Source organism: Rhipicephalus microplus, chromosome 3 (genome assembly GCF_043290135.1).
Source record: "Rhipicephalus microplus isolate Deutch F79 chromosome 3, USDA_Rmic, whole genome shotgun sequence".
NCBI lineage: Eukaryota > Metazoa > Arthropoda > Arachnida > Ixodida > Ixodidae > Rhipicephalus > Rhipicephalus microplus.
Genome location: NC_134702.1, coordinates 106916591 through 106939489, shown reverse-complemented (window position 1 = coordinate 106939489; position 22899 = coordinate 106916591). Strand labels below are relative to the sequence as shown.

General features: G+C 45.5%; 1 protein-coding gene across 2 annotated transcripts in view; it reads right to left on the bottom strand.

Moving 5' to 3' along the window:
• Positions 1-6570: 6570 nt before the first annotated feature.
• Gprk1 (G protein-coupled receptor kinase 1) overlaps positions 6571-22899 on the bottom strand; it is a 134574-nt gene continuing 118245 nt past the window's right edge. For both annotated transcript variants that reach the window (XM_037422900.2, XM_075890111.1), the window contains 3 exons: positions 18836-19001; positions 17304-17437; positions 6571-7182 (listed from right to left, as the gene is read on the bottom strand). In XM_037422900.2, coding sequence (XP_037278797.1) covers positions 6886-7182; positions 17304-17437; positions 18836-19001 — 597 coding nt within the window. In that variant the 3' untranslated portion in view covers positions 6571-6885. The remainder of the gene's footprint in view (positions 7183-17303; positions 17438-18835; positions 19002-22899) is intronic.

Genomic DNA, 22899 nt, shown 5'->3' with positions numbered 1-22899 from the left:
AGAAAGTCTGCTGGCATCTCTCCCCTAATGCATATTCTTGAAGGATGCTTAAGCCCGTTCGGCACAACGCAATGACTGATTCAGTGTCCTCTGTCAAATAGCCCAAAATATTGCACCTGCCTGATTCTGCCACTGCTCGTGGACATTTAACACTTCCAAGATATTGGGCTCTGCACAATAAAGACTTTACTGGTGGCGCGCAGAAGGTCGTTTCCAAGTTGTGCACCGTCAAGACGGAAGCCATGGAGCAATAAACAGCGGCAGAAGCAACATATCCACTTTCAATAACAGTATTACACATAGCTGACTTTGCATCATGCTTGTAATATCGATGTGCCGTCTGGGTCGCATTAAACTGGATGACGCAGTGCAAGTACAATACTTACTTGATACATCAGCAGAATAAGTAATGTACTTTTGTAAGTGCAACCTACACTCCGCATCAATTGAACTAGGCTGTATTGGCATTCCGGTAACTAATTTCCATTCTTTGGACTGAAATGTGCCACCTTTTCATATCACTAACAATCGCTCAAGCTACTTGCATTGGTCGAGTTCTAAAAAACCGTTCTTTACAGAGAAGGTGAGGAAACCATCACGTGGATGCAAGGAGTTCATCATCTATTCGTTTAGAAATAGATTCTTCATGCTGATAAAACATCAAACGATAATATGAAACAACATGAGACGCTATTACGGCCCTGGACTGACTCTGGGTCTCAACAAGTTAAGCAGAACATCTTGCAGTCTAACATTGCAGAGGTTGTCGAAAACCCTCAAAAATAAAGAATCAATCTAAGGTGTAATGGCTACAAATGTTTCTGCGGTGATAGTGCCTGTACGTCTGACTAGGGTCAGCAATAGCCACGCAACGCTACCAGGAGATGCTTAAATAAGTGTGCGCGTTGGTCCATAAGAAATCAAAGAAAAGAAAGAATTCAGGACGCCAACCTAATCCTTCACTTGGGCGTCTCGTAGTGGCACTGGCATGTCGGCACTTATGTGCCCTTATGTATTCCTCTTAGCATACATGTCTTGCGCCCTGCCGGAGCAAATCTCGGAGGCAACTTATATCTGTTGCACCAGGTGCTGCAGCTGCTCATAATCTATCGATGAACTTGACGTTCAATGATTACACCGACAGCTGATTGGTCACTTTAAGTGAGACAATGCTACAGTATCATAAGTATCTAATACTTAACTTGAATCAGAACCATTGACTTATTTTTTGGAAGACTTTTCAAGAATATCCGGAATGCCGAAAAAGCTTTAAAAGTGCCCGGAAAGAAAAAAAGCAGTTCGGGGAGATGGTCCCACCAACATAAGTGGGGACCGAACTTCACCTAGATGGCTCAAGTATGAATGCCCCGCAGTGGCTGCAAATTGCAGAGACACCTGAATGTGCGTCAAGACAGAACTCGATGAAGGTGGCCGTGCATGAGGCACGAGCGATATGCAACATCAGCATTTCCAGAGGATTCATGAAATCAGCAGCTTGAACATAATGAGCGGTTATCATCGATGCCAAGTAACAAGTCTGAAGGAAACAAGTAATTCGGTGACACATCCACTAACCAAGACTCGATCTCTCTTAGAACGCAGGAATCCTCATTACTCGATGCTCCTCTAGGAGCACTATATTCCGTTTGAAGTGAGTGGGAACTAAGTTATACCGATCTGCAGTGCCTGAATGTACAATCCTCAATTCACTAACACTGGTTGCTCAAGATTTCTTTGGATGGTCAGATGCTTAGCCCTTTAGCCGCTGTTCCTTTTTATCATTGATCAACATGCTTTAAATTCACAGGGTATCCACATCAAGGTTAAACTCGAGACCATGTTGTATTAAGGTCCTGCTTGAGAGGCATGCAAATGTCCGCCGCTGTCTTGCTTATAAATGGTAAGGCTGCAGAATGTAAAGCAGCGCCAAGGTAACATAAGACACATAGTTAGGAGCCATGCACACCTAGAAGCTGCGTACACTAATCTGAGGTGCAAAAGACGCTAAACTATCGAAGAACAAAAAGCCTCAGTGAAGATGACCACACCTTCAGAAAATAAGAGGTTCTACCCGCACAAAATCTCTTCTTTGATAAAGTGCCACATTGCCACAAAAAAAAAAAACGAAACCAGTAAATTGCTTCCAGTGGACATCATTGCAGTGCACAGACAACACAACAGAATGTATGCCAAATCAGTATAAAAACAATAAGAGAACATTCACGGAACCACAGAGGCGAGCTAGAGAGATAATGGGTGAGGGAGAAAATGACCATAAATGAGGGGATGAGTTATACCCAGATGTGCTTATGTACATGACTGTCACAGTAATACATCACTTTATGTACACACCCACGCACACATGCCTGCACGTGTTTTTTAAGGTTCAGGTACAACAAAATGACCTAACCAACATCCAGCGAGTCAAGCAAACAACACAACGGGCTCGATTAGTTAATCTCTCGCATGTGGCAGAACGACGGGCAACGCGCTGTAATGAAGTGTGGCTGCAGAGTAAAACGGTGAGATTGCATAAATGAGTTTATGGCCACAAAACGTCATGTCACCGGGAATCCGAGCTGGTTCATCACTGACTTGGACAAAGGGCAAAAAGTGAGCCACTCGCACGTTGTATCAACACACACCCCACTCCCCCCATTTCGACACGTCGCACAACAAATAGGAGGGAACACAGAAGAAAAAAAAAACTTCACCAGCTACAGAGGAAACAGACCAGACAGTGCTGCATAACCTTAGGAATGGCATGTTTTTTATACACAGACATTACCCTCCCCCCAGCCACGGACTTTAGCGCTACATTTTATCGGTGCAGCGAGATGAGAAGGCGACAAGTGGAAGCTCAAATTTTTTTGTTTCCTCATTTCTGTTCGACGCTCTGCAGAGTAAAGTTGGAGCTAAAAAAGGGAGTGAGAGCCACGGTACACAACTCACTGAGCCAAGCTCCCAGAATCAACACCTCGGAAAACCGACATCATACCATCAGGAACGCATCCCGAAGAAAAGAACATTGAACATTTGTATACACATGGTGAAGAGAGACTTGTGCGTGCATTTCGTGTCTTTTACATCTGATACCACAGGCTCTTAGTTAAGCAACCACTCGTCACTTTTACGAGAGCCAAGTGACCGCGACAAAGCGTGCGCTACGTCCTACTTCTCGACATGCTCCACGATTACCAGCTACACTTAGTATCCCGTACACAGTCTATGAAATGGTATCACTCATCAGACTTTGCTTGGGTTCTTTTTTGTCCTCATCACATTACTTGTGACTGAATTTCCCCCGAAACTCTTCGGGCATAACTTCAAACATCAAGGATGTTCAGGACTGTCCAAACGCCACTAAAATTTGAACAGAAAGGAACTTCATACGAAATGGGACGAACTGACTGGGAATGTTCACGTTGGTGCCAGAGTTGATTGCCTTGAAAAAGCGTTTTGTTCTCCACGAAATGGCATCTTGAATTTTACAGAATTTCAGAAAGTTTTCATGCATATTCATTCGCTTTTTCCAGAACTAAACTGGTGCACTTATATCGTGCAAGCGTGATATGCATCCAGAATGTTGGCTTATGTGGTTAAAGTGTTGCTGGCAAAGTTGCTTTTGGAACAAAAAAAAGCACAAGTGCCTATTCTGTGGAGCTACTTCTTGGCTGCTTAGCTGTCACCTTGCTTCCTTTCTCCTTCAGATGCTCCGAGATGAAACATTGCACATTTTGCATCCCCCACCTGTGCAGAGGAAAAAGCGTAACACATGGCTGCATTTGGTAACCATGTAAAGCCCTTGGTCTGCTCGAGTATGCTATGTTGACAGAGACTATGCATCAAAACTGCCACGTCATTAAGTTCATTTAAACCATTTCCCACTTACTTATAAAGCCTGCCAGTTCATTGCATATTTCATTCATAAACCAGACAGTTGACATACCAAAATACATTTCTAATTGATGCACTGAGAAGCACGTTGAATTGAGTATGGGTCATACTAACATCGGTTGCCTTTCAAGACACTATTCTGGAAAAAAAATTAATTTGTCACTGGAAAATTCGCATGCCTTTTAGTTAATGCAACCACAAAGCTGAGAAGCATAGCCACTCTTTGGGGCGCTTGCGACAGTGTCTGCCACTTGATCTGTAGGCCAGCACTGGGCTGGCTTCAAGTCTTAAGCTGATAGCGGAATGAAGTGGCAATAAAACTGAGTTCAGATGAACAGTAACGACTCAAACAATTGCTAAGGAGAGTGATTAGACATTTCTTGAGCGATAGTGCTTACTTATTTTTTGGTCAGTGCCTTCTCCGAGTGAAGATTATGGTGGAAAGCAAAATAGGCGCCTAAAATGTCATCTCTGCCTGCTATTCACAATTTTAAGTTGTGCTTCTGCACTAGGAAGGCATCTGAGCGCGACTAAAACCACAGCTCGCTCAACATGTGTGGCCTCGAATGGATCGGAACTGTAGCGCAAGAAGCAGAGATGGGTTTAAGTTGCACGTGCAGGTTCATGATGCCGTCTAATACTGTGTACAAGGTTGTTCCAGGCAAGGCAAGCATTTGTGATCAAGTAAAAGACTAGTTTTTCCAAACATCAACTACAAAAAGAAAAAGCAGATCAGAAGCTCTATGAGAGTGTAAATGTCCGACGCATCTAGGCTAGGTTATAAGTATTTCATTACCTCTTGTGAAGTGGAACTGTAGCTGTGCAACACCCACAATCTGGTGGGCTCTCAAAGTGAAATTAAGAAAAAAGAAACATTTTACTGGCTCGCTTTTGAGGCATTAAAGGTGAGCAAAGTATGTTTTAGAACCCGGAAAAAAAATAAAAAAAGAAAGAGGTCGCCAGGAGGAATAGGGCAAAGCATTTTTTTGAGACCGAAACGTGCCATGTCAGATTCCGCAAAAGATGAAAAAGCCTCGTGCACGCTTTCGCTACCGGACGACGAGCTTGGGAGCGCAGTCCCACACTCTGGGGGGAGTCATGGCAGCAACAGCAGCACAACACACACAAACTGGACTGCTAAGTGTTGCTATCACAGTTAATGTTTTTTTGCCGAAAGGAAGCAAGCCGGAGGCGCACGGTCGGCAGCAAAACAGTCGCGGAAGGCAACTGCTCGTTTCTGTTTCTTGCTGCCTCGCCCCTCTGTTTCTTCTTCCTTTGTGACTGTGGAAAGAATAGACAGAGGCTACGGTGTATACTTTGCTGTGTGCAAACTGGCTCCTAAAGCAGCTGCAGTGAAAAAACGTGCACCGACCCATTGCACTTCCCAGTGACCCTACAAAAGACAGTGTGCTCCCTGCATACTGGAAATAACACCCCCACCCCCCCAACTGTTGTCGCTCGCCCCACTGGGTTCCCTCTCCCCTGCCTGCCCAAATCCAACGAAAAAGAAGACCACAGAAGCACACAACTCTTCAACACTGCCATCACAAACGTTGTGAGCAGGCACAGGTGCAACTAACCCCACCCGTGCCTAACAAGCGTGGAGCGGTCCACCGGTCAATGGTGTTTCCTTCTAAATACCGAGTGCAGAGAACACTAAGAAGTGTTGGGCAACCGACAGTGGGAGAGAAGGGACAGTGCACAAATGGGGGGGCGGGAAATACTGCCAGCAACGGGAGAGTTCCGCGGACACTTCTGTCGAACCAACGCCATCGCGTCCGCGTTAACAGTGAGTAAAGGGAGGCTCAATAAAACGTTTACCGAAAAGGCTCGTCACACATACTATGTACAACACTCAATTTCTGGCATTCCCGTCTCTCGCACCTTTCGTCGTCATGTGTGCGTGCAGACGGGTGACGAATGCAGCTAACACGAGTGTTACACGCTCGCCCTATGTACAGTCAGTATATTTACACGCAAGCGTGAAGACACCACTGATGCTTCCATCACTTTGGCGTGCGACAATTAGGAAAAACTTGAGGAGCAGAGAAAGAACAGGAATGAAAGAAAACCGGGGGAGGAAGTGTGGTGGGTAACTAACACAGATGTCACGTGGCTGCCATGAAAAGTGCACATTGCACAATGCATCACACACACACACAAAGCTTCTTAAGAAACGCAGTGACGTGAGGGTGTCAACAGCTCTGCCATTGCACTACACCTGCTAATGGTGCACCGTAGAAGAAAATCAAGAAGATCTCGCTGGACAACCAGGACAGCTGCTGGGGCAGCACGCCACTATTGCACCCACACAGAGGCGAAGCCACTTCTATCGCGCACCAGAATCGACTTGCATGTGCCGTCGCTACAAGTTGCGCGCCCTCCGCTCGAGCACCCAACTCGAGGCCCTGGGTTCTGTGACCTTCTCTTGCCACCCGTGTTTGCCACATTAATAAGTTAAAAAAAGGACACGTTACAACAACAGTCTCGTAATTCACCCCAGCCCTTACTTCGCCCCCCCGATTGGTCCTTAAAATGCAGTCACAGCCTCCCTATGGCGGATGGCAGGGGAAGAAAATGACGTATCTCCTTAAACACAACTGTCCAGCAATGGCCCGTTTGCAAGCACATTACAACCGCGGCAGTAGCCGGTAAAAACGTGGAGGCTTCCCGTCAGAATCGGCAGCATGTTTTTTTTTTTACACGAGGGTCGTCGGTGTCGTCAGTGGCGGGCGACACCGGTACGCGCTGATCGCGGAGAGCTGCGTTGCCTCGTCAGTGGCAGCGCACGACGATGCACCACCCGCTGCTTCACGAGCAGCGGACGACCCGGAGCACCATCCAGCAACTGCGACGTCCTGCCGTACCCATGCCCGTGCAAGTATCGCCGGCCCAACCACGCCTGGCGTGACGGAGTCGCGCCACTCGTGCCCGCGTTGAGGATCACGAGGGAGAGAAGACGGGGAGTGCCGAGCAGTCCGGCGCTTCTCAGTTGCCGTTGCGCGCAGGCGGGGTGGCCGCACCGCTCGGGGTGGAGCCCAGCAGGTTGTTGCGGTTGTCGGTGGTGCCGTAGATCTTGCCGGCTTTCTTGGCCATGGAAGCCAGCAGCTCTTGGGAGTCCTTTAGGGTGGACCGGAGCGACAGGAGCCATTCCTTGAGGCCGATCTCGTCGGGGTTGGTCAGCACCACCTTGGTGTCACCCTTCATCTTGAGCACTATGCACTGCTCCCCTTTAACCTGGACGTAGTCCGAGCACACGTCTTCCAGCTGGTCCATGAAGATGAGCTGCACCCGCCGAGAACACACAAGCCGTGTTACACCAAAAAGCTGGTCAGTGTACACAACACTGTTGGCTAAAAATAGACAATGGCTCTTTTGAGTTTAATAAGAATGTTCGGCTTCTCCCAAAATGTGCATTAAGTGCACAAATTCAGTGGAGCACCCTGCACTATTAAGCCGGGTACTGTGACCACTTCGTTCACTCAAGTTAATCACGACCACAGGTCATTCTCTGCCAATTCCACTCAAACAACAGATTTACCAGACACTAAAACAACAGTATTGTGTATCACTATCGAATATGAGGACATAACACACTATATCTTGTACTAGAGATGACTTAAACCACTGTTGGTATTTATGAAGCGCATTTATAGTCCGTGCTTTGAGTACTAGTCCATGAAGGCACGTAATCATGCGCCAAGTCTGAACTAACTGCTAAACAGGGTGTTAGCTAGTGAAGTCGATTTATGCATATAGAAGAGCATGCCATCAGTTACATAGAAGTATGCACTAATTGAAAAAGCTGCTCGTGTGGCACATGATGATGAAGTACGCAAGTTTTTGCCTCAACAACGAAGGTTAGGCACAAAACATTGATTGTTTGCTGCATGCTAAAAGCATTAACAGGGGTCGAAGAGCTGAAGAATACCAAGCATAATATTGCTTTCATTGCATAATGAACTCACTTGCATAATGAACCCACCCCCAGCCTTGGCCCTTGAAAAAAAGAACTTATTGTGAGCGCGACAAGCGAAATACTTTTCATTCTCTTTAATTATCATCATCACCTGTACATCTTCATCATCTGTAAATATCATCACTAAAGTGATTTAGCTTGAGCCTGGCTGAATAAACCGGTTCCTTACAAGTCGTGGACGGTACTTTTCGTTCCCCCCAAGTCCTCTCGCCCGTTCTCGCTGGAGCTCCGCTCGGGTCGTCCCATACAACCCCCTGCCATGGCGGCCCAAAAAAACCCTGGCCCATCCAACGTCGCCGTCCTACTGCAACAACCGCCACCCGCTCCGCCCAACAACATTCGCCTGCATGATCCACCTGTGTTTTCTGGTCTCCGAGGCGATAATGTAGAATACTGTATCAAGAACTACGACCTCGTCAGCAATTTGAACAGGTGGGACAATCCACAGAAGTTGCGCAGCGTCCCATTTTACTTGTCCGATGTTGCCAAAACTTGATTCTGGAGCCACCACCCGGATCTTCCCGACTGGGACACCTCCGAGCTGCAACTTCGTTAAATTTTTGGTGCCCCTACACTTCGCACTGAGGCAGCAAAGAAGAAACTCGCTGAACACACGCAGCTGCCGGGTGAATCTTACACCTCTTATATTGAGGATGTCCTTGCACTGTGCAAGCGTGTTAACACCGTCATGTCTCAGAACCACCAAATACGCCACATTATTAAAGGCATTGACACCGTCGCCTTTAACACCCTCGCCCCGCAAAATCCTGCCACCACCCAGCATGTGATAACCATTTTTCAGCGACTTGACGAGCTTCAGTCTCTTCGCCTCTGCTACGATGCCACCGACATTCGTTTGCCTGCACCCCTCGATTTGCGTGAGCTTATTCGCGACATTGTTTGTGGAGAGCTTCACGGGCGCTGCTCCTCCTGCGCTGCGAAAGTTACTCTTCCTTCTGCAAAAGATAGCTTGCGAGACCTGATTAAACAAAAGATCGCGTCCGCATCGCGTCCGACATGTTCCAATGGTCTCTGCATGCGCCAGACGCCCACATACGCCGAAGTTGCCGCGTCTCTCTGCCACACTCACCATTTCTGTGCCTACACCAGCAGACCATACGCCAGTGGCTTGCTTGTCACCACCAGTGCGTGCACCGCCTTACTACGCACCTCAACGCCCACCTCGGCCAATCTGTTACTACTGCGGCTATCGAGGACATATTGCTCGGTTTTGTCGAAGGCGCCAACAAGACGAGCAACGCGGCTACGCTCCTGGAGAACATCGAAGCTTCCGTCCGACCATGAACTACCCACGACCACCCTCCCGCTCGTCCTATTACCGTTCATCGTCTTCTACCTACCATACTGACATGCCAGGGAATTCCCGTACGTCTCGCCGCAGGTCGCCGTTCAGTGTCACCTCTGCGGCCCGCCTCCCATTCTCATTCAACGAATGCCCACACAGAAAACTCCTCAATGCAGATTTAGGAGGGGGAAACTGCATCCGCTGGACAGCTAACAATTCCTCCAGAGCGACCATCGAATTTGATAGTAGTGTTTGTAGAAGGTGTACTCATTGAGGCTCTTGTAGACACTGGCGCTGCCGTTTCGATTATCCGTGCTGATTTTCGTTCCCGCCTTCGAAAAGTCACCTCGCCTTATAGCGGCCCACCTCTCCGTGCAGCGACCGACGCTCTCATTTGTCCACTTGCACAGTGTACCGTTCGTGTCTGCATAGAAATCACATCGTTTTCGCGGTATTTCGCGAGTGCACCCACGTTCTCATTCTAGGGTGGGATTTCTCGTCTTCTGCGTCCGCTTTCATATCTTGTCATCAGAGCCTTCTGCATCGAAATGCCATTGACTTTTCTTCGCTTGAGCACGATGGACGCATCCCCCTTGTCACCACGTCAAATTATGTACTTCGGCCATACATCGAAAAAATTATAAGTGTTAATTTAATTGCACAGACATTGTGGATGGTGACGTACTAATTCTCCCTTATGGCCATACCCTATGTAGGGGCATTGTGATCACACCAGGGCTTATTCGCTTCTTCAATGGGTCTACCTACCTAACCACCATAAATCAAACGCCCGAGTGTGTACTGCTCTCCTGCGGTTCAACAGTATCTTGCGCGGTCGACAGTGAACCTGTTGTAATTGTTACTTTTCTGAACAACAACCACAACGATGTCCCAAAGTCACAATCACTGCCGTTCAATGCCTCTTCCTCACCTGTGTCGGCAACCATAAGCACGGACTTAACACCTGATCAAACTGAAGATTTGCTCGCCCTGTTCAATAGACACTGTTCTCTATTTGACGTGAACTCACCCGCCCTCAGCATGACTACCACCGCTACTCACAGCATCCATACTGATGGCTCTTGTATTGTACATCGGCGTCCATATCGCGTGTCTCAGGTAGAACGCAAGATCACCGAGGAAGACATCTGAGACGTGCTACGACGCAACATCATACGTCCTTGAGTCCCTGGTCATCCCCAGTTGTTCTCGTTTAAAAAAAAGATGGGACAGTGTGTTTCTGCGTCGATTACCGTGCGCTAAACAAAATAACGCGCAAGGATGTTTATCTTCTCCCTCGGATCGACAATGCACTGGGTTCATTACAGAGCGCAGAGTATTTTTTTAGCCTCGACCTTAGGTCAGGCTACTGGCAGATACCAATGTCGGGGTCTGATAAAGAGAAGACCGCCTTTTCAACGCCACATAGGTTGTACGAGTTTAATGTGATGCCTTTTGGACTCTGTAATGCGCCCGCTGCCTTCGAACGCATGATAGACGGCGTATTGCGTTGTTGAAATAGAAAACGTGTCTGTGCCGTCTCGATGACATAGTAGTGTTTTTATCCACGTTCTCGCAGCATCTACAAAGTCTTGACGCAGTCCTCACAAGCCTTGCAAAAGCCGGTCAACAGCTTAACACCAAGAAATGTACCTTTGCTAGCAAGACAATCAAGGTTCTCGGCCACCTCGTCAGCAAAGAAGAAATTCGGCCAGACCTCGAGAAGCTTGTCGCCGTCCTCAATTTTCCTCGTCCGCTACGTCAAAAGGACCTACGCAGCTTTCTTGGCTCATCTTCTTACTTCCGGCACTTCATACGTGGCTTCATGAAACTTGCATCTCCGCTCGATCAACTCCTCGCAAAGAACGTCCCCTTCGCTTGGTCCAAAGACTGCGAAAGAGCTTTCACGGCATTGAAGCAAGCCCTCACGTCTGATCCGTTACTGTGCCACTTCGATTCAACCGCACCCACCATCCTTCACACCGACGTAAGTAGTCATGGTCTAGGTGCGGTACTCTTGCAGCGTGACAAAAACTCATGCGAACGCGTCGTTGCTTACGCAAGTCGTGTTCTTACCACTGCAGAAAAGAACTACACTATCACCGAGCAGGAGTGCCTTGCTGTTGTTTGGGCAGTGCAAAGATTCCTACCATGTCTTCACGGCCGTCATTTTACCGTCGTTACAGACCCTAACGTTCTATGCTGGCTTTCATCGCTGAAAAACTTATCGGGTCGCTTCGGTCGCTGGGCACTTCGCTTGCAGGAGTATGAATTTGATGTCGCATACAGATCTGGGAAGAAGCATCAAGATGCTGATGCTCTATCGTGCTGTCCTTTGCCCAGCAGAGGCCACTCACCATCGATACTCCAAAACGATAGCGCCTCTCCAAAGCAGCCCTAAGTTCATCACCTGGCACCCTATTCGTCCTTGTTTTCCAACAACGTGTCGACCCGTACTTCCGCACCATTGTTGACCGCTTGACCGGCTCTACTAGTCCTCCAAATGCTAGACTCTGTCGACAAGTTAAACAATTTAAGCTTGTCGGCTGTGCTTTATACCGCTACATTTACCACATCGATGGCAACAAGTGGGTACCCGTCATCCCAAGTTCTCTGCAACATGAAGTTCTGGAAGACTTTCATGATGATCCTACCGCCACTCATCTAGGCTATCACAAGACTGTTACAAGCTGCCACTCTAGCGTCGCCAGCGCGAAGTCGGCGACGGGAATGACAGCAGGTTGGTTCGTTCCGTACGCAAGCAGAGACAGTGAAGAGATCAGAGACGTGAGAAAACAAAACAACTTTACTGTAATGATATTGCAGCACACGGGATCTAATACAACACTTCAATACAACTAACAAAATACATCAACACTTGATACAACTAAAAATATATAAAACCAAAACAATCAACCAGCTTACGAGAGAGAACTATTACAAACTACACAAACTAACAGGAATAGAACGACGGAGGAGAAAGTTCGAAGATATAAACAGGTGAAGGCATACGTGTGATGACCGGCAGCGTTGTGTCCCCGACAATCGGATGCGAGAAGTCGAAGAGAGTTCTGGCACGACTGCGATGTCGGCGGTGTTGCAACGCTGGTGGCTCCGGGAGGCTAGTGCTTGCAAGTGACTTCGAGCAAGTTGAGCTAACTCGAGGCGAAGTCCCGATGTCTACGTTGCAGACGTTAATATCGCGTCACAACTAGACGAACGGCTAAGTTTAGGTGGCCAGCCGATACAGAGCCACACTAAAAACTTCTAGAAGAGATGCTTGTTGATCTGTTTCTACACCATCTTGGTCAGCGACTAGTCTGCCTAGCAGGGCAAAATCCTGCGCTTAAATCCCCCTCGTGTCTCCTTGCTCTCTTCCTTGGGGACAAGAGACCTCTACCTGGGTCCAATCATGCGCGTTTAATTGAGGGGAAACTCCGCCCCAAAAATATTTTGACCCCACCCTTTTTTACTTGGGAGAGGGCCCTCAACTAGAGAGAGTGACAACCTGTCGGGTTGTTGTCATACGGCTTGGCCACCAAAGCGTTTCCCATGCTTTTCCCCGTGGGAACGGTCAAACGTTTGGCTCTCAGCCGGTGCGTCTCGTAGTCTAATCCTTGTTCGGGGTATACCGCGGCCTTCTACGACCTTGCAGACGCCGCCACAGTTACAAAAGGATTAACCGTCGGCGGCGACGTTCTAAGAAGAGCACCCCATTTTGCACTTCTCGGCTCCCTTTCATGCGCCGCCGTTCTCACGGTCAGTCGGGAAGTACGGCGCCCGTTAATTGCCGTGACGCGGTGTCGCCAAAAATGGCCGCCCGTGACAAAGACTTACGACAAAATATCAAGTCGTTGTTTTTGGCCTGGCCTCTCTTCAGTCGTCGCTAAGTATGTTGCCTTCTATGTCCATTGCCAACGACGAAAACGACCGACAACTTCTCCGGCTGGCTTAATGCAACCTCTTTCTTGTCCCGCCTCGCCTTTTGAAGTCATTGGAATCGACTTGTATGGCCCTCTTTCTCTATCATCCAATGGGAATCGTTGGATTGTCACGGCCATCGACCACCTTACCCGCTACGCAGAAACAGCTTCTATACCATCTGGGACTGCCATTTAGGTCGCCGATTTCTTTCTTCGCCACATCTTTTTGCGCCATGGAGCTCCACGCATTCTCCTGAGCGATCATGGCAAAGTCTTTCTTTCTTCTATTGCCGAGCAAGTTTTGCGTGCCTCGAACACTGTTCACAAGACCACTTCTAGCTACCACCAGCAGACCAACGGATTGACTAAACGCTTTCATCGAACCCTATCGGACATGATCGCCATGTACATTCACCCCAACCACACGAACTGGGATGCAATTCAACCCTTCGCGACATTCGCCTATAATACGGCTGCTCAACGCACTACCGGCTTCTCTCCATTTTTTCTCTTCCATGGTCGCTCGCCGAGTTTCGCTCTGGATGTCTCTTTCCTATTGGCCCCTGCACCCTCGACAGCTCCTTTCTCTGAAGAATTTTTATCTCGTCTCGCACACTGCCGTCACCTGGCCTGCGTTAACACCGGCCTCTCTCAACACACTCGAAAATCTCGCTATGACTTGTCTCGCAGTGTTGCGAGTTTTTCCCCTAGTGACAAAGTTCTTCTATGGACTCCACTGCGCGTCCCCGGCTTATGCGACAAATTCATCCGTCGGTTCATTGGGCCGTACACGGTGGTTGAACAGACATCTCTTGTCAATTACTGCGTTTCACCTCTTAGCACCAATCCTGATCATCGTTGCCGAGGGACAGAGATAGTGCACGTATCTCGTTTAAAGCCTTATGCATGACGCATTTCATAATACTGTCAAGGGACCAGACGGCCGCTTTCACCGTGAGGGAGAATTAAAGAGAGCGCGACAAGCGAATGACTCTTCATTCTCTTTAGATATCATCACCAGTGTGATTTAGCTCGAGCCTGGCTGAATAAACCGGTTCCTCACAATATTATTAAGGTAACTGTTCATTTTATTTTTATTTCAGTGGGATAGCCAGTGCCACTGACGATTGAAGCGTCATTAAATCACCCTACTATCACAAAATAGCGATGCAATAAAAGTCTAAACATTGCTTAACAATCGTGCTAAACAGGTCCAAGCAGCGTGAGTGCGAACGATGTCGACCGAAATGCAAAAGCCTCGCTTTTTGTGGCAGAGTGCCATCTGTCGAAAGCAGAAGAAATCTCTTCGCTTACGGCGCCACGCAAGCACAGTGACCCGAAAACAAAGCAAAAAAGTAAGTGCACCTATGCCCGCAGCATGTCTGCAATGCCATCCGACGCTGCTTTTTTTTTTGTCACTGGGTTTGTTGTAGTGAAATTCGTTGCACACCTGCTGCGCAAGGCACGACGGGCTGGTACGCTAGCTACACAGCTGGTTTTAAAATTGGTGAAGCATGCACTGGAGCATCGGAACCACTTGGTTGGACAACACTTCAGTGTCGATCCATGCACGTTCGTTACTGGAGAACACAAGAAGAGTTTCGGGCGACAAAAAAGGTTTGTCGCACATTTCGCAAGTCAAAGCAAGGACAGTTTCCCCTTGTGGACAGCGATGTTGCCGAAGAGGTTTAGATTTAGAGCTCTATAGCCTTGCCACAGTTGGACGGCAAGTGTCTAAATACCGTCATGCGAAATTTTTGCTATTATAATTCTCATGATTTTTTTTTTCTCTCCCATTTAATGAACCAGAGAGTTGACTCCAAGTTGGTGTCAACTTTTCTGAAAAAAAAAAAAAAAAAAACGGGTTCATCACGCAAGTAAGTACAGTATATTTGGTAAACCATCATTTAGCAGAGCTAGATGCCCTGCGGATTTTTATCCCAAAGTAACACAGTGTAAACGATGTGACATATCACAAGAGAATGAAAATGAAATAGTGGCTCCCTATAGACAGTATATGCAACTTCTGATGTAAATGCGCCATCTTTGCAGCCCGAGCTTTGTCACCATTGGATTACTCAGGTCCACTGCACTACGAAGGCCTCTCCTATCTAGCACAAATTACACTGAAATATCATTATAACAAAGTTTCATCTTACATGAGAATAAGTTCGTTATATCAAAAAATTTGTTGTAAAAGTATATTCTGAACAATATGTCTATTTTAACACTATTCTTCACTTACTTTGTTATACAGTCAAATCTCATTAATTTGAACACGCTTAATTCAAACTTTTGGTTAATTAGAACTCACGATGAGGTCCCGTCAAAACTATCTGCATTTCAATGGGCGAAAATGCCCGGTAATTCGAGTAATTCGAACGCGCAAGCCCTTGCGACGAGTAATTCGAGCATACCGTGCTCGGTAACTGCTCTCCGCACCCCGCCCAAACCCGCAGTGGCACCTCCGACACCTCAACACTGCACGAAAAAGAAGAAAAAAGAAAGGAAAGAAAAGGCTACCATGGAATTTTTGCTCTCTCTCAAATGCTGATCTGTGACGCGCCTTTGCCTCGCTTCTCCCTTTTCTGCCCCTGACCCGTAAAGACCCTTCTCCTTCCAATGCCGTGTGCAGAGAGAGAGAGAGAAAAAAAAAAGATGTCGCAAAGTGTAGCTCTCTCTCAAGCGCCTGTGCCATGCTTCCCCCTTTCTTGTCCCTGCCACGTAACCCTTCTTTTAACGACGCGCGTGAAGAGAGCAAAAAAAAAAAAAGCTGCCGTGGAGTGTTGGTTTATCTCGAATGCCGATCTGCTTCTCTCCGCATGGAGAGGTTCTTGTCACGTGCTGGTCACGCTGCAGCTTTGGCGCAGAGGGTAGTAGCGGAGATACAGTCTTTGTCGTCTTTAGAGAGCGTCGGCACTGGTAACTGCCGTGCGCAACTTCTCTTGCCAGGAGAGTGCTGAAGCCGAAAAAGACATGCTTTGCAAGTTGCCTGCGAAATTGATTGACTCGCTGCAAGGCAAACGTGTGCACACGCGCATCACCAATTACTTCAATTAATGACGGATGTCCTGCGATTTGTGAATAAATGTAAGTCTTGTGAAACTTCCCCGTCGGGTGTTAGCTCAATACACATGTGCCACTGCATGGGGAGCCCTCCATTTACTTAGCTTTCATTATTTCGAACTTCTTTTAATTCGAACAAATTTTCCGACCCCTCCGAGTTTGAATTATCGAGATTCGACTGTATCTGGGTTTGTTATATCGAGGTTTGAGTGTACTTCTATCATGCGCCAGCTGTCATTATCTAATTCCTGCAAATTTCCTTATCCATTGCAATTCTGTGACCTTAATAGACCACCAATTATCTACATTACACATAAGATGGCCGACATAGCTTAACTTAATTTTTTTGTAACTTGACTTCAACTACGATAGAGATCACCTCTGTGCTTTAGGACAACTGCGTGAACAAAAAAAAAGCATGGACAACAGAGAGCAGCTGCTGTCCATGTCTTTTTTGTAGCACAATCGTGCTTTGAGTTATGGCTTATGACTCATTGACTTGCTAAAAATGCTTCTCTCATTCAAATCTGTACGTTCTCCAACCCACAGTACTGTCTTGTGTGTATTCTCTAGGCTCAAGGGGGTACTGTCATGAACTTATGCAGCCGAGATTACTCCACGACACAATTCTCCGGCACACACAGGTGCCTTTGAGTAACACGTAAAGCTGTGGAAATGCTAATAAGATATCTGTTCTTTTTTTAATCAAAGTCAATTTCTGCATCGCGTATCGGCTGACATCGACACTACGGCAACAATAGACTACAGTATCGTTCTGATAAATTATAGCACCGGTGTGGCTAGTTGTGATCATGTCAGGTACCAGCATATACGAAATGGCCACCTGTGTGTCACAAAAAGAGTCAGAGCGAAATGGCTGTTTTAACAAATGACGATATCTTGCAGAGCACGTGACAAGAAACTAATGCCACTCTGTAACACTAGGAACAAAAGTAGGTATTGAAAACAAGTTGCAATTAATTTCTCAGGGTGCACCCATGCTAACCAAGGAATTATCTAGGCTCTTGAAGGCTTGCATTTCATTTGGATACAAAAAGCAACAACTAAAAATTTTCACGACAGTACCCTTCAAGGTGTTTACTTGTTGCATACACACAGCCTTGCTTCTCACCTCTGGCTTGGCACTGCTAGATTCCGTGTGAAGCTCCAAGCGGTTTGGGTACAGCTTCCCGTAACGAGTTTGGAAGGCCGAGGCGAAGGGTCCGCCCAGCTTCTTGATGTACCCATGGATGATGCAGTCTGACTCTGCAATGAAAGAACAACTCTACTGTTCAATTTTGCTCCTCTCTCGGGCCATTGCGAGTTTGACGCGGTTCCGCTAACACTTAAAAACAAACCAGTTTTTGCTTAAAAAATGTCAACACTGCAACATAGTCCAAAGTTTTATGTTTGCTAGTGCACCAAACTATCTGCCCAATTTCTTGCCAACAAAGTAAAGTGCCATTTGTTTCACACTTGCGAGAAATCTCGAAACACGCATCACGCAATGCAGCTAATTCTGCAGTCGTGTGCCGTTATAGCAGATGACATAGTTAAACACTACGTCCCTCAAGTGTCTATGCATGCACGAGCTACTCCCAGCGCACGGCTTTAGCACTGACTGCTGGCCGCACCGCAATTTCATGCACTCCAAGATTTCCTCCAAGTGTAAAACAGACTGTACATGAGCTGCTAGAACAGCAGCACCAGTTTTGAACTGACTGCACATCTTATAAGAGAGGAACTTCAGTCATTCATGTTCCCAGGGTACAAGAAGCTTGCTCCAACAGGACAAAGTTCAAATAAAAAAGAGCCCTTTTATGAAGAACAGTTTTACCTAAGCCATGTTCCTGGGTGAGTACAGCCCACACTGTCCGTGTGGCCAGTCAACACAATGGATAGTAAACGTGTGAGCTTTCTCTTCTGAATGCGCAACACAGTAGAGGTGGGATATGCTAGATTTTGCTAGATATGCTAGTGCGTCAAAAAATCTGTGCTACAACGTGCCGACTAGGAAATTCATCCATATGCATAGCCAACCTGACCATATTGCCACTTTGACGGGAAGCGGATATCATTATGAAAAGAAAAAGTGAACCCATCTTTCTCAGCTCAGATCACTACTGTGCTGCGGATAAGTAGTACTTGTGCATTTGTCGATGGCTGCCGTCCCATATCTGCTCATTTCCAATGCTTCGTGCCAAAATCGTAATCCATGATCGGTGGGCCTTTGCATTTGAAAGGCACAGTGCCGTGCTGGCCACATTATGCACTGAAGTGCATATGCAGTCAACTTTTTACAATAAATTGCAACACACTCAAACTTCATTAAAAAAATCTGCATCTTACATGAAAATAAGATCCTTATAGCCAGAAATTTATTATAAAGGTATATTCTCAACACTATCTATAGCAAAACTATTCTTCATTTATTTCATTATAACCGATATTTCATTATATCCGAGTTAGTTACATCGAGGTTTGAGTGTAAACGAAAATTATGATAAATCAGAACTCTGGCCAAAGGTTACTTTGCTGATGGGAAAAGGCAATGCTTTCAATAAAGCTAAGTTTGGAAATAAAAGCAGCTTGCTACATTGCATATTCCGTGATGTCTAGGTTTGACAGCCCTAGATGCCAAATTAGAGGCCACAGCCTCCTGACCTTTTTCATCTTGGAACTTCATCTTCATCTTGGTCTTCTTTTTCTGTTCCAGCTTGTCCGCTTCCTGGTTGACCGTATCGAAGACTGTCTCCGCAATCTCCTGCTGCCAGCGCTCGGAGATCACCACAGGAAAGTTCTTGTACAGCTCCTGGTCCGCTTCCGTCAGCTGAGATGTGAAAAACATTCACGTCAACCACGATGCTTATAACATAGTATACAGTGAAGCCTCATTATAACAATGTTACATCTTACACAGAAATAGGTTCATTATGAGAGGAAATTCGTCATGCACTAAAGCCTCGTTAAAGAGTCAGACCTGCCATGAAAATATCTTGTTATATCCAAAAATTTCTTATAAATGTATATTCTTAACGCTGTATTTCATACAAAACTATTTTTCACTTCTTTGTAATCAATAATTCATTGTATCAGGGTTCATTTTATCAATTGAGTGTAAAGGTGTATTCCTAACACTATATCTATTGCAATACTACTCTTCATTTACTAGTTGTTATAACCCACATATCGTTATACCCTGGTTCGTTATATGGAGGTTGAGTGTATTTACAAATATGGCGTCCATTGGTTTTCATAGATAGGGGTTTGCGAATATTCAAAAGTTTTGAATATTCAACGAACATTTCGTTTGTAATATTCGTATTTGATTCGATAATCAAATATTCGAAAATTTTGAATATTCGATGTTCACGAATATTCGCTCGTAGGCTTGTGCGATTATTCGAATGCTTCGAATATTCAAACGAATATTAAGGTATTCGAATTCGCTTAGGTTCGAATTTTATATATTGAAAATTTCGAAGGATTTGCAAGAAACGAATAAGTGCATATTAATCCGAATGTATTGCCTGTGAGAGTGGTTTCACTGCAGTGTAGGAGTCCTAAACCGAGAAAGCACCTTGCCAAAAGAAATTCCCTTTGCCACAAAGTCCCCTTCAAATTTATAAGGTGCCCTGCAACACTTTTTAAGCATTGTCAGAAAATGCTACCGATCAGTAGTTGGGGCTATCTACTGAGGACACGCAAGTGAATATTATAGCGTAGCACGCGGCATGCGATTCACAATAAATTCTCAAAGTCAGCTAAAAATTGCTCTCTTGTCTCGGCAAATGACTCCACAAGCTCAGAAAGCACATGCGACATATTTTCCTTTCCCATGCCATCCCTCCCTGCTTAGCTTCCAATGCTTTCATGGGGATGAGAAGAGAGAATGCACTCGCAGCGTGCGAGAAATCTTTGCAACTCCGCGCGTACTGGACAGATTCTGAAAATATTTCCTGAGGCAACAAATAAGCTTCTTTAAGTGAATGCATTCCATGGCTACTTGAAAAAGCGTCGCACGGCCCTTTTAAATGAAAATATTACTCTCAAATCAATTCATTGTATTAAGCTTAAAAGCTAGTTATGACGGTTTGTTTATATGCTCTAAGTATGATAAATTTTAAAATGTTACGTATTTTAAGAGTTATGACTCGCATCTTGCTGAAAGTAAAATCCAGCTACTACTCAGTTTTTTTTTTTACTTCTTTTGAACAACAACAAAAAATTTTCGCATAGAGGCTTCAATCTCATTAAAAAAATATATTGTGCAGATTAGTTAAATCATGATAAATACACCCATTTTTCTTTATATGTCATTTATACTATTCGAATTCCATACGAAATTATTCGACGAAATCACTATTCGCTTCCAACCTAAAATTCACTATTTGCACAAGCCTATTCACTTGCATATGTCACTGTGAAGAACTTCCGATTTTGCGCATTTGCCATAAGAGCCTCAGTAGATCATGCAGTGATTACTATGACTTCGGCGCAAGTGCGGTGATGCTTGCATGAAAATTCATGGGAGCGTGATTACGGCTAACAACGAATGTGGAAGGCAAGTCATCATGACAAACCTACGAAATGATAAATATCTCAATCAATCTATATCATGTACTGTCTGTGCAGCAGTATATGTGGCTTAGAGGTTCAGCATTGTTACGGTTCACGTATGCATACTGACCACGCCGTCCGCTGCCACGCCCTTGTGCGCGGGACCGCAAGTGCGTATAGCTCGTGCAAACAAAGGCAACTTGCCGCCACCACATTGGCTCAACAAAATAGTCTTCACATCTTTGCTCGGTCTCGTGCCGAGCGAGCACAAATTAAAAAAATCTCTGCGCATGGGCAAATATGCGCGTATACGTTACAGGGCGTGGCGCTGATAGAGTGAGCTCCTGATGGTAACGTGTTTCATGTATAGCCACGCCAGTTTTCGCCAATGGATCATCGTAGAAATGTACACGCACATGTCAAAGCCTGCCGAGTCGTCCGTCCGCTGAGCTGCTACTTCAGCATGTATACCCTCTTTATAGTTCCAAAATAATTTCATGATAGCGGATATGATCATGCGAATGAGCTGAAGTGTGTTTACACACAATAGCAAACATAGAAAAGGCCACGCACTTTCGGTAATGTTACACATATAGTTTTCCGTTGCTAACGGTGATGCACGTAAGTTGACAGATGGATTACTGCGTAGTTCTGCAGAGTTCTGCAAAACGCCTTTAAAAATCCATCGTACGTGCATCTCGCTCCCGCGGCAACGTATCCTGCAATCAACCCTCTGTTGCACCATTGCTACAATCTTGCTCTTTTGTCAACGGCAGTTTACTGTCGTCTGTAGCCAGCGCACCAAAAGCGGTCCCGCTGCGGCAAAAAAAAAAAAAAAAAAAACTCGTTGCCGGGAGTTGTGGCTCCGTCAACAAAAAGAAATATTTGGTGAGTCTTTTTATCACACATCAGTAATGATCTATCTTGCGCCCTTATCTCGCACTACTGCTATGCACACAGTGCACCTCGGTCACGACCGTGCAGCTATCTGTGCAACACACTATTCTTGATCAGAAAATGGCGAGCGCTGTTCTCGAGAAAGTCGACGGAAGCAAGCGAGATAACAAGTATTGCAGGGTAGTTGAAAAATGCCCCAAGTACTCCTATTTCCTTTAGTGACTAGACCGGATATGAGAACAGGGGACAAAGTTAAAAAGAAAGTACACGGGTGTTAACTGTTACAAAATCAAACCAGTGGCCTCATGCTCACTAGTCATCAAGGCAGGTACAAAAGCTTTTCTTTCTTTTTTTTTGTAATAAAGTGTTATCACATAAAAAAAAGATACAAAAGGTTTGTTCATCATGTGAATTGGACCCGACATCACAGTCAGAAGCTCAACTATTAATCTTATGCTTTTTGGCAAGTACAGATGGTGACATTTTTTGTGTGTGTGCCATAACTGACTATAATATTAATTGTAGTGTTTCCAACCTAAATATGTGATTGAGTAAAAGATTACTGGTGGAAATAAATTGCACCTTTTCATTATTCGATATTCGATTCGTATTCAAAGCTATGTATTCATATTCAATTTGCATTCGAAAATTTTTGATATTCGTGTACACTTAGTTTTCAACCAGGCAGCATATAGCAACAGTTGCTCATACAACACTGACAACATTGACACTGCTTCTTTCCGTCAATTGGAAGTAGGACAGTGCTCTTTCTCTGCTACAGTCAACACACGGAACATAGCTGAAGTAGACACACCGTTGCATTGCTAATCTGATTAGGTAATTAAGTGTGTCTAAACCCAAGAAACCATATCCAACAAGTAGTTAGTTTCCCCTATCGCTCCAGTGAAAAAAAAAAAAAAGTACCGTATTTACCGAATGTTTTTTTTTCTTTTAGCTCAATTTGTAGAGCTTTCTTTTTTTTTTATATATATAAAACAGTACCACTCTATCAATTCAATGACGTTTCTCATTTCACTGAATGCGTAGAAAAAAAAACAAGAAAATCTCAGAGGTGGCTTTAGCGTGTGGCAATACAATGAAAGATGGCAATAAAACGAAAGCAGAGTCGCAAATGGCATAGCATGTACAAGTGTGGTCATCTAGTGTCAAAAAACACAACTATGACGAGTGTAGCGGTTGTCAATTGCATGTGTGACCAATTTTTGTCGACGATAAGTATAGTCATCATCGGCCATTTTAGTAAGAAAACT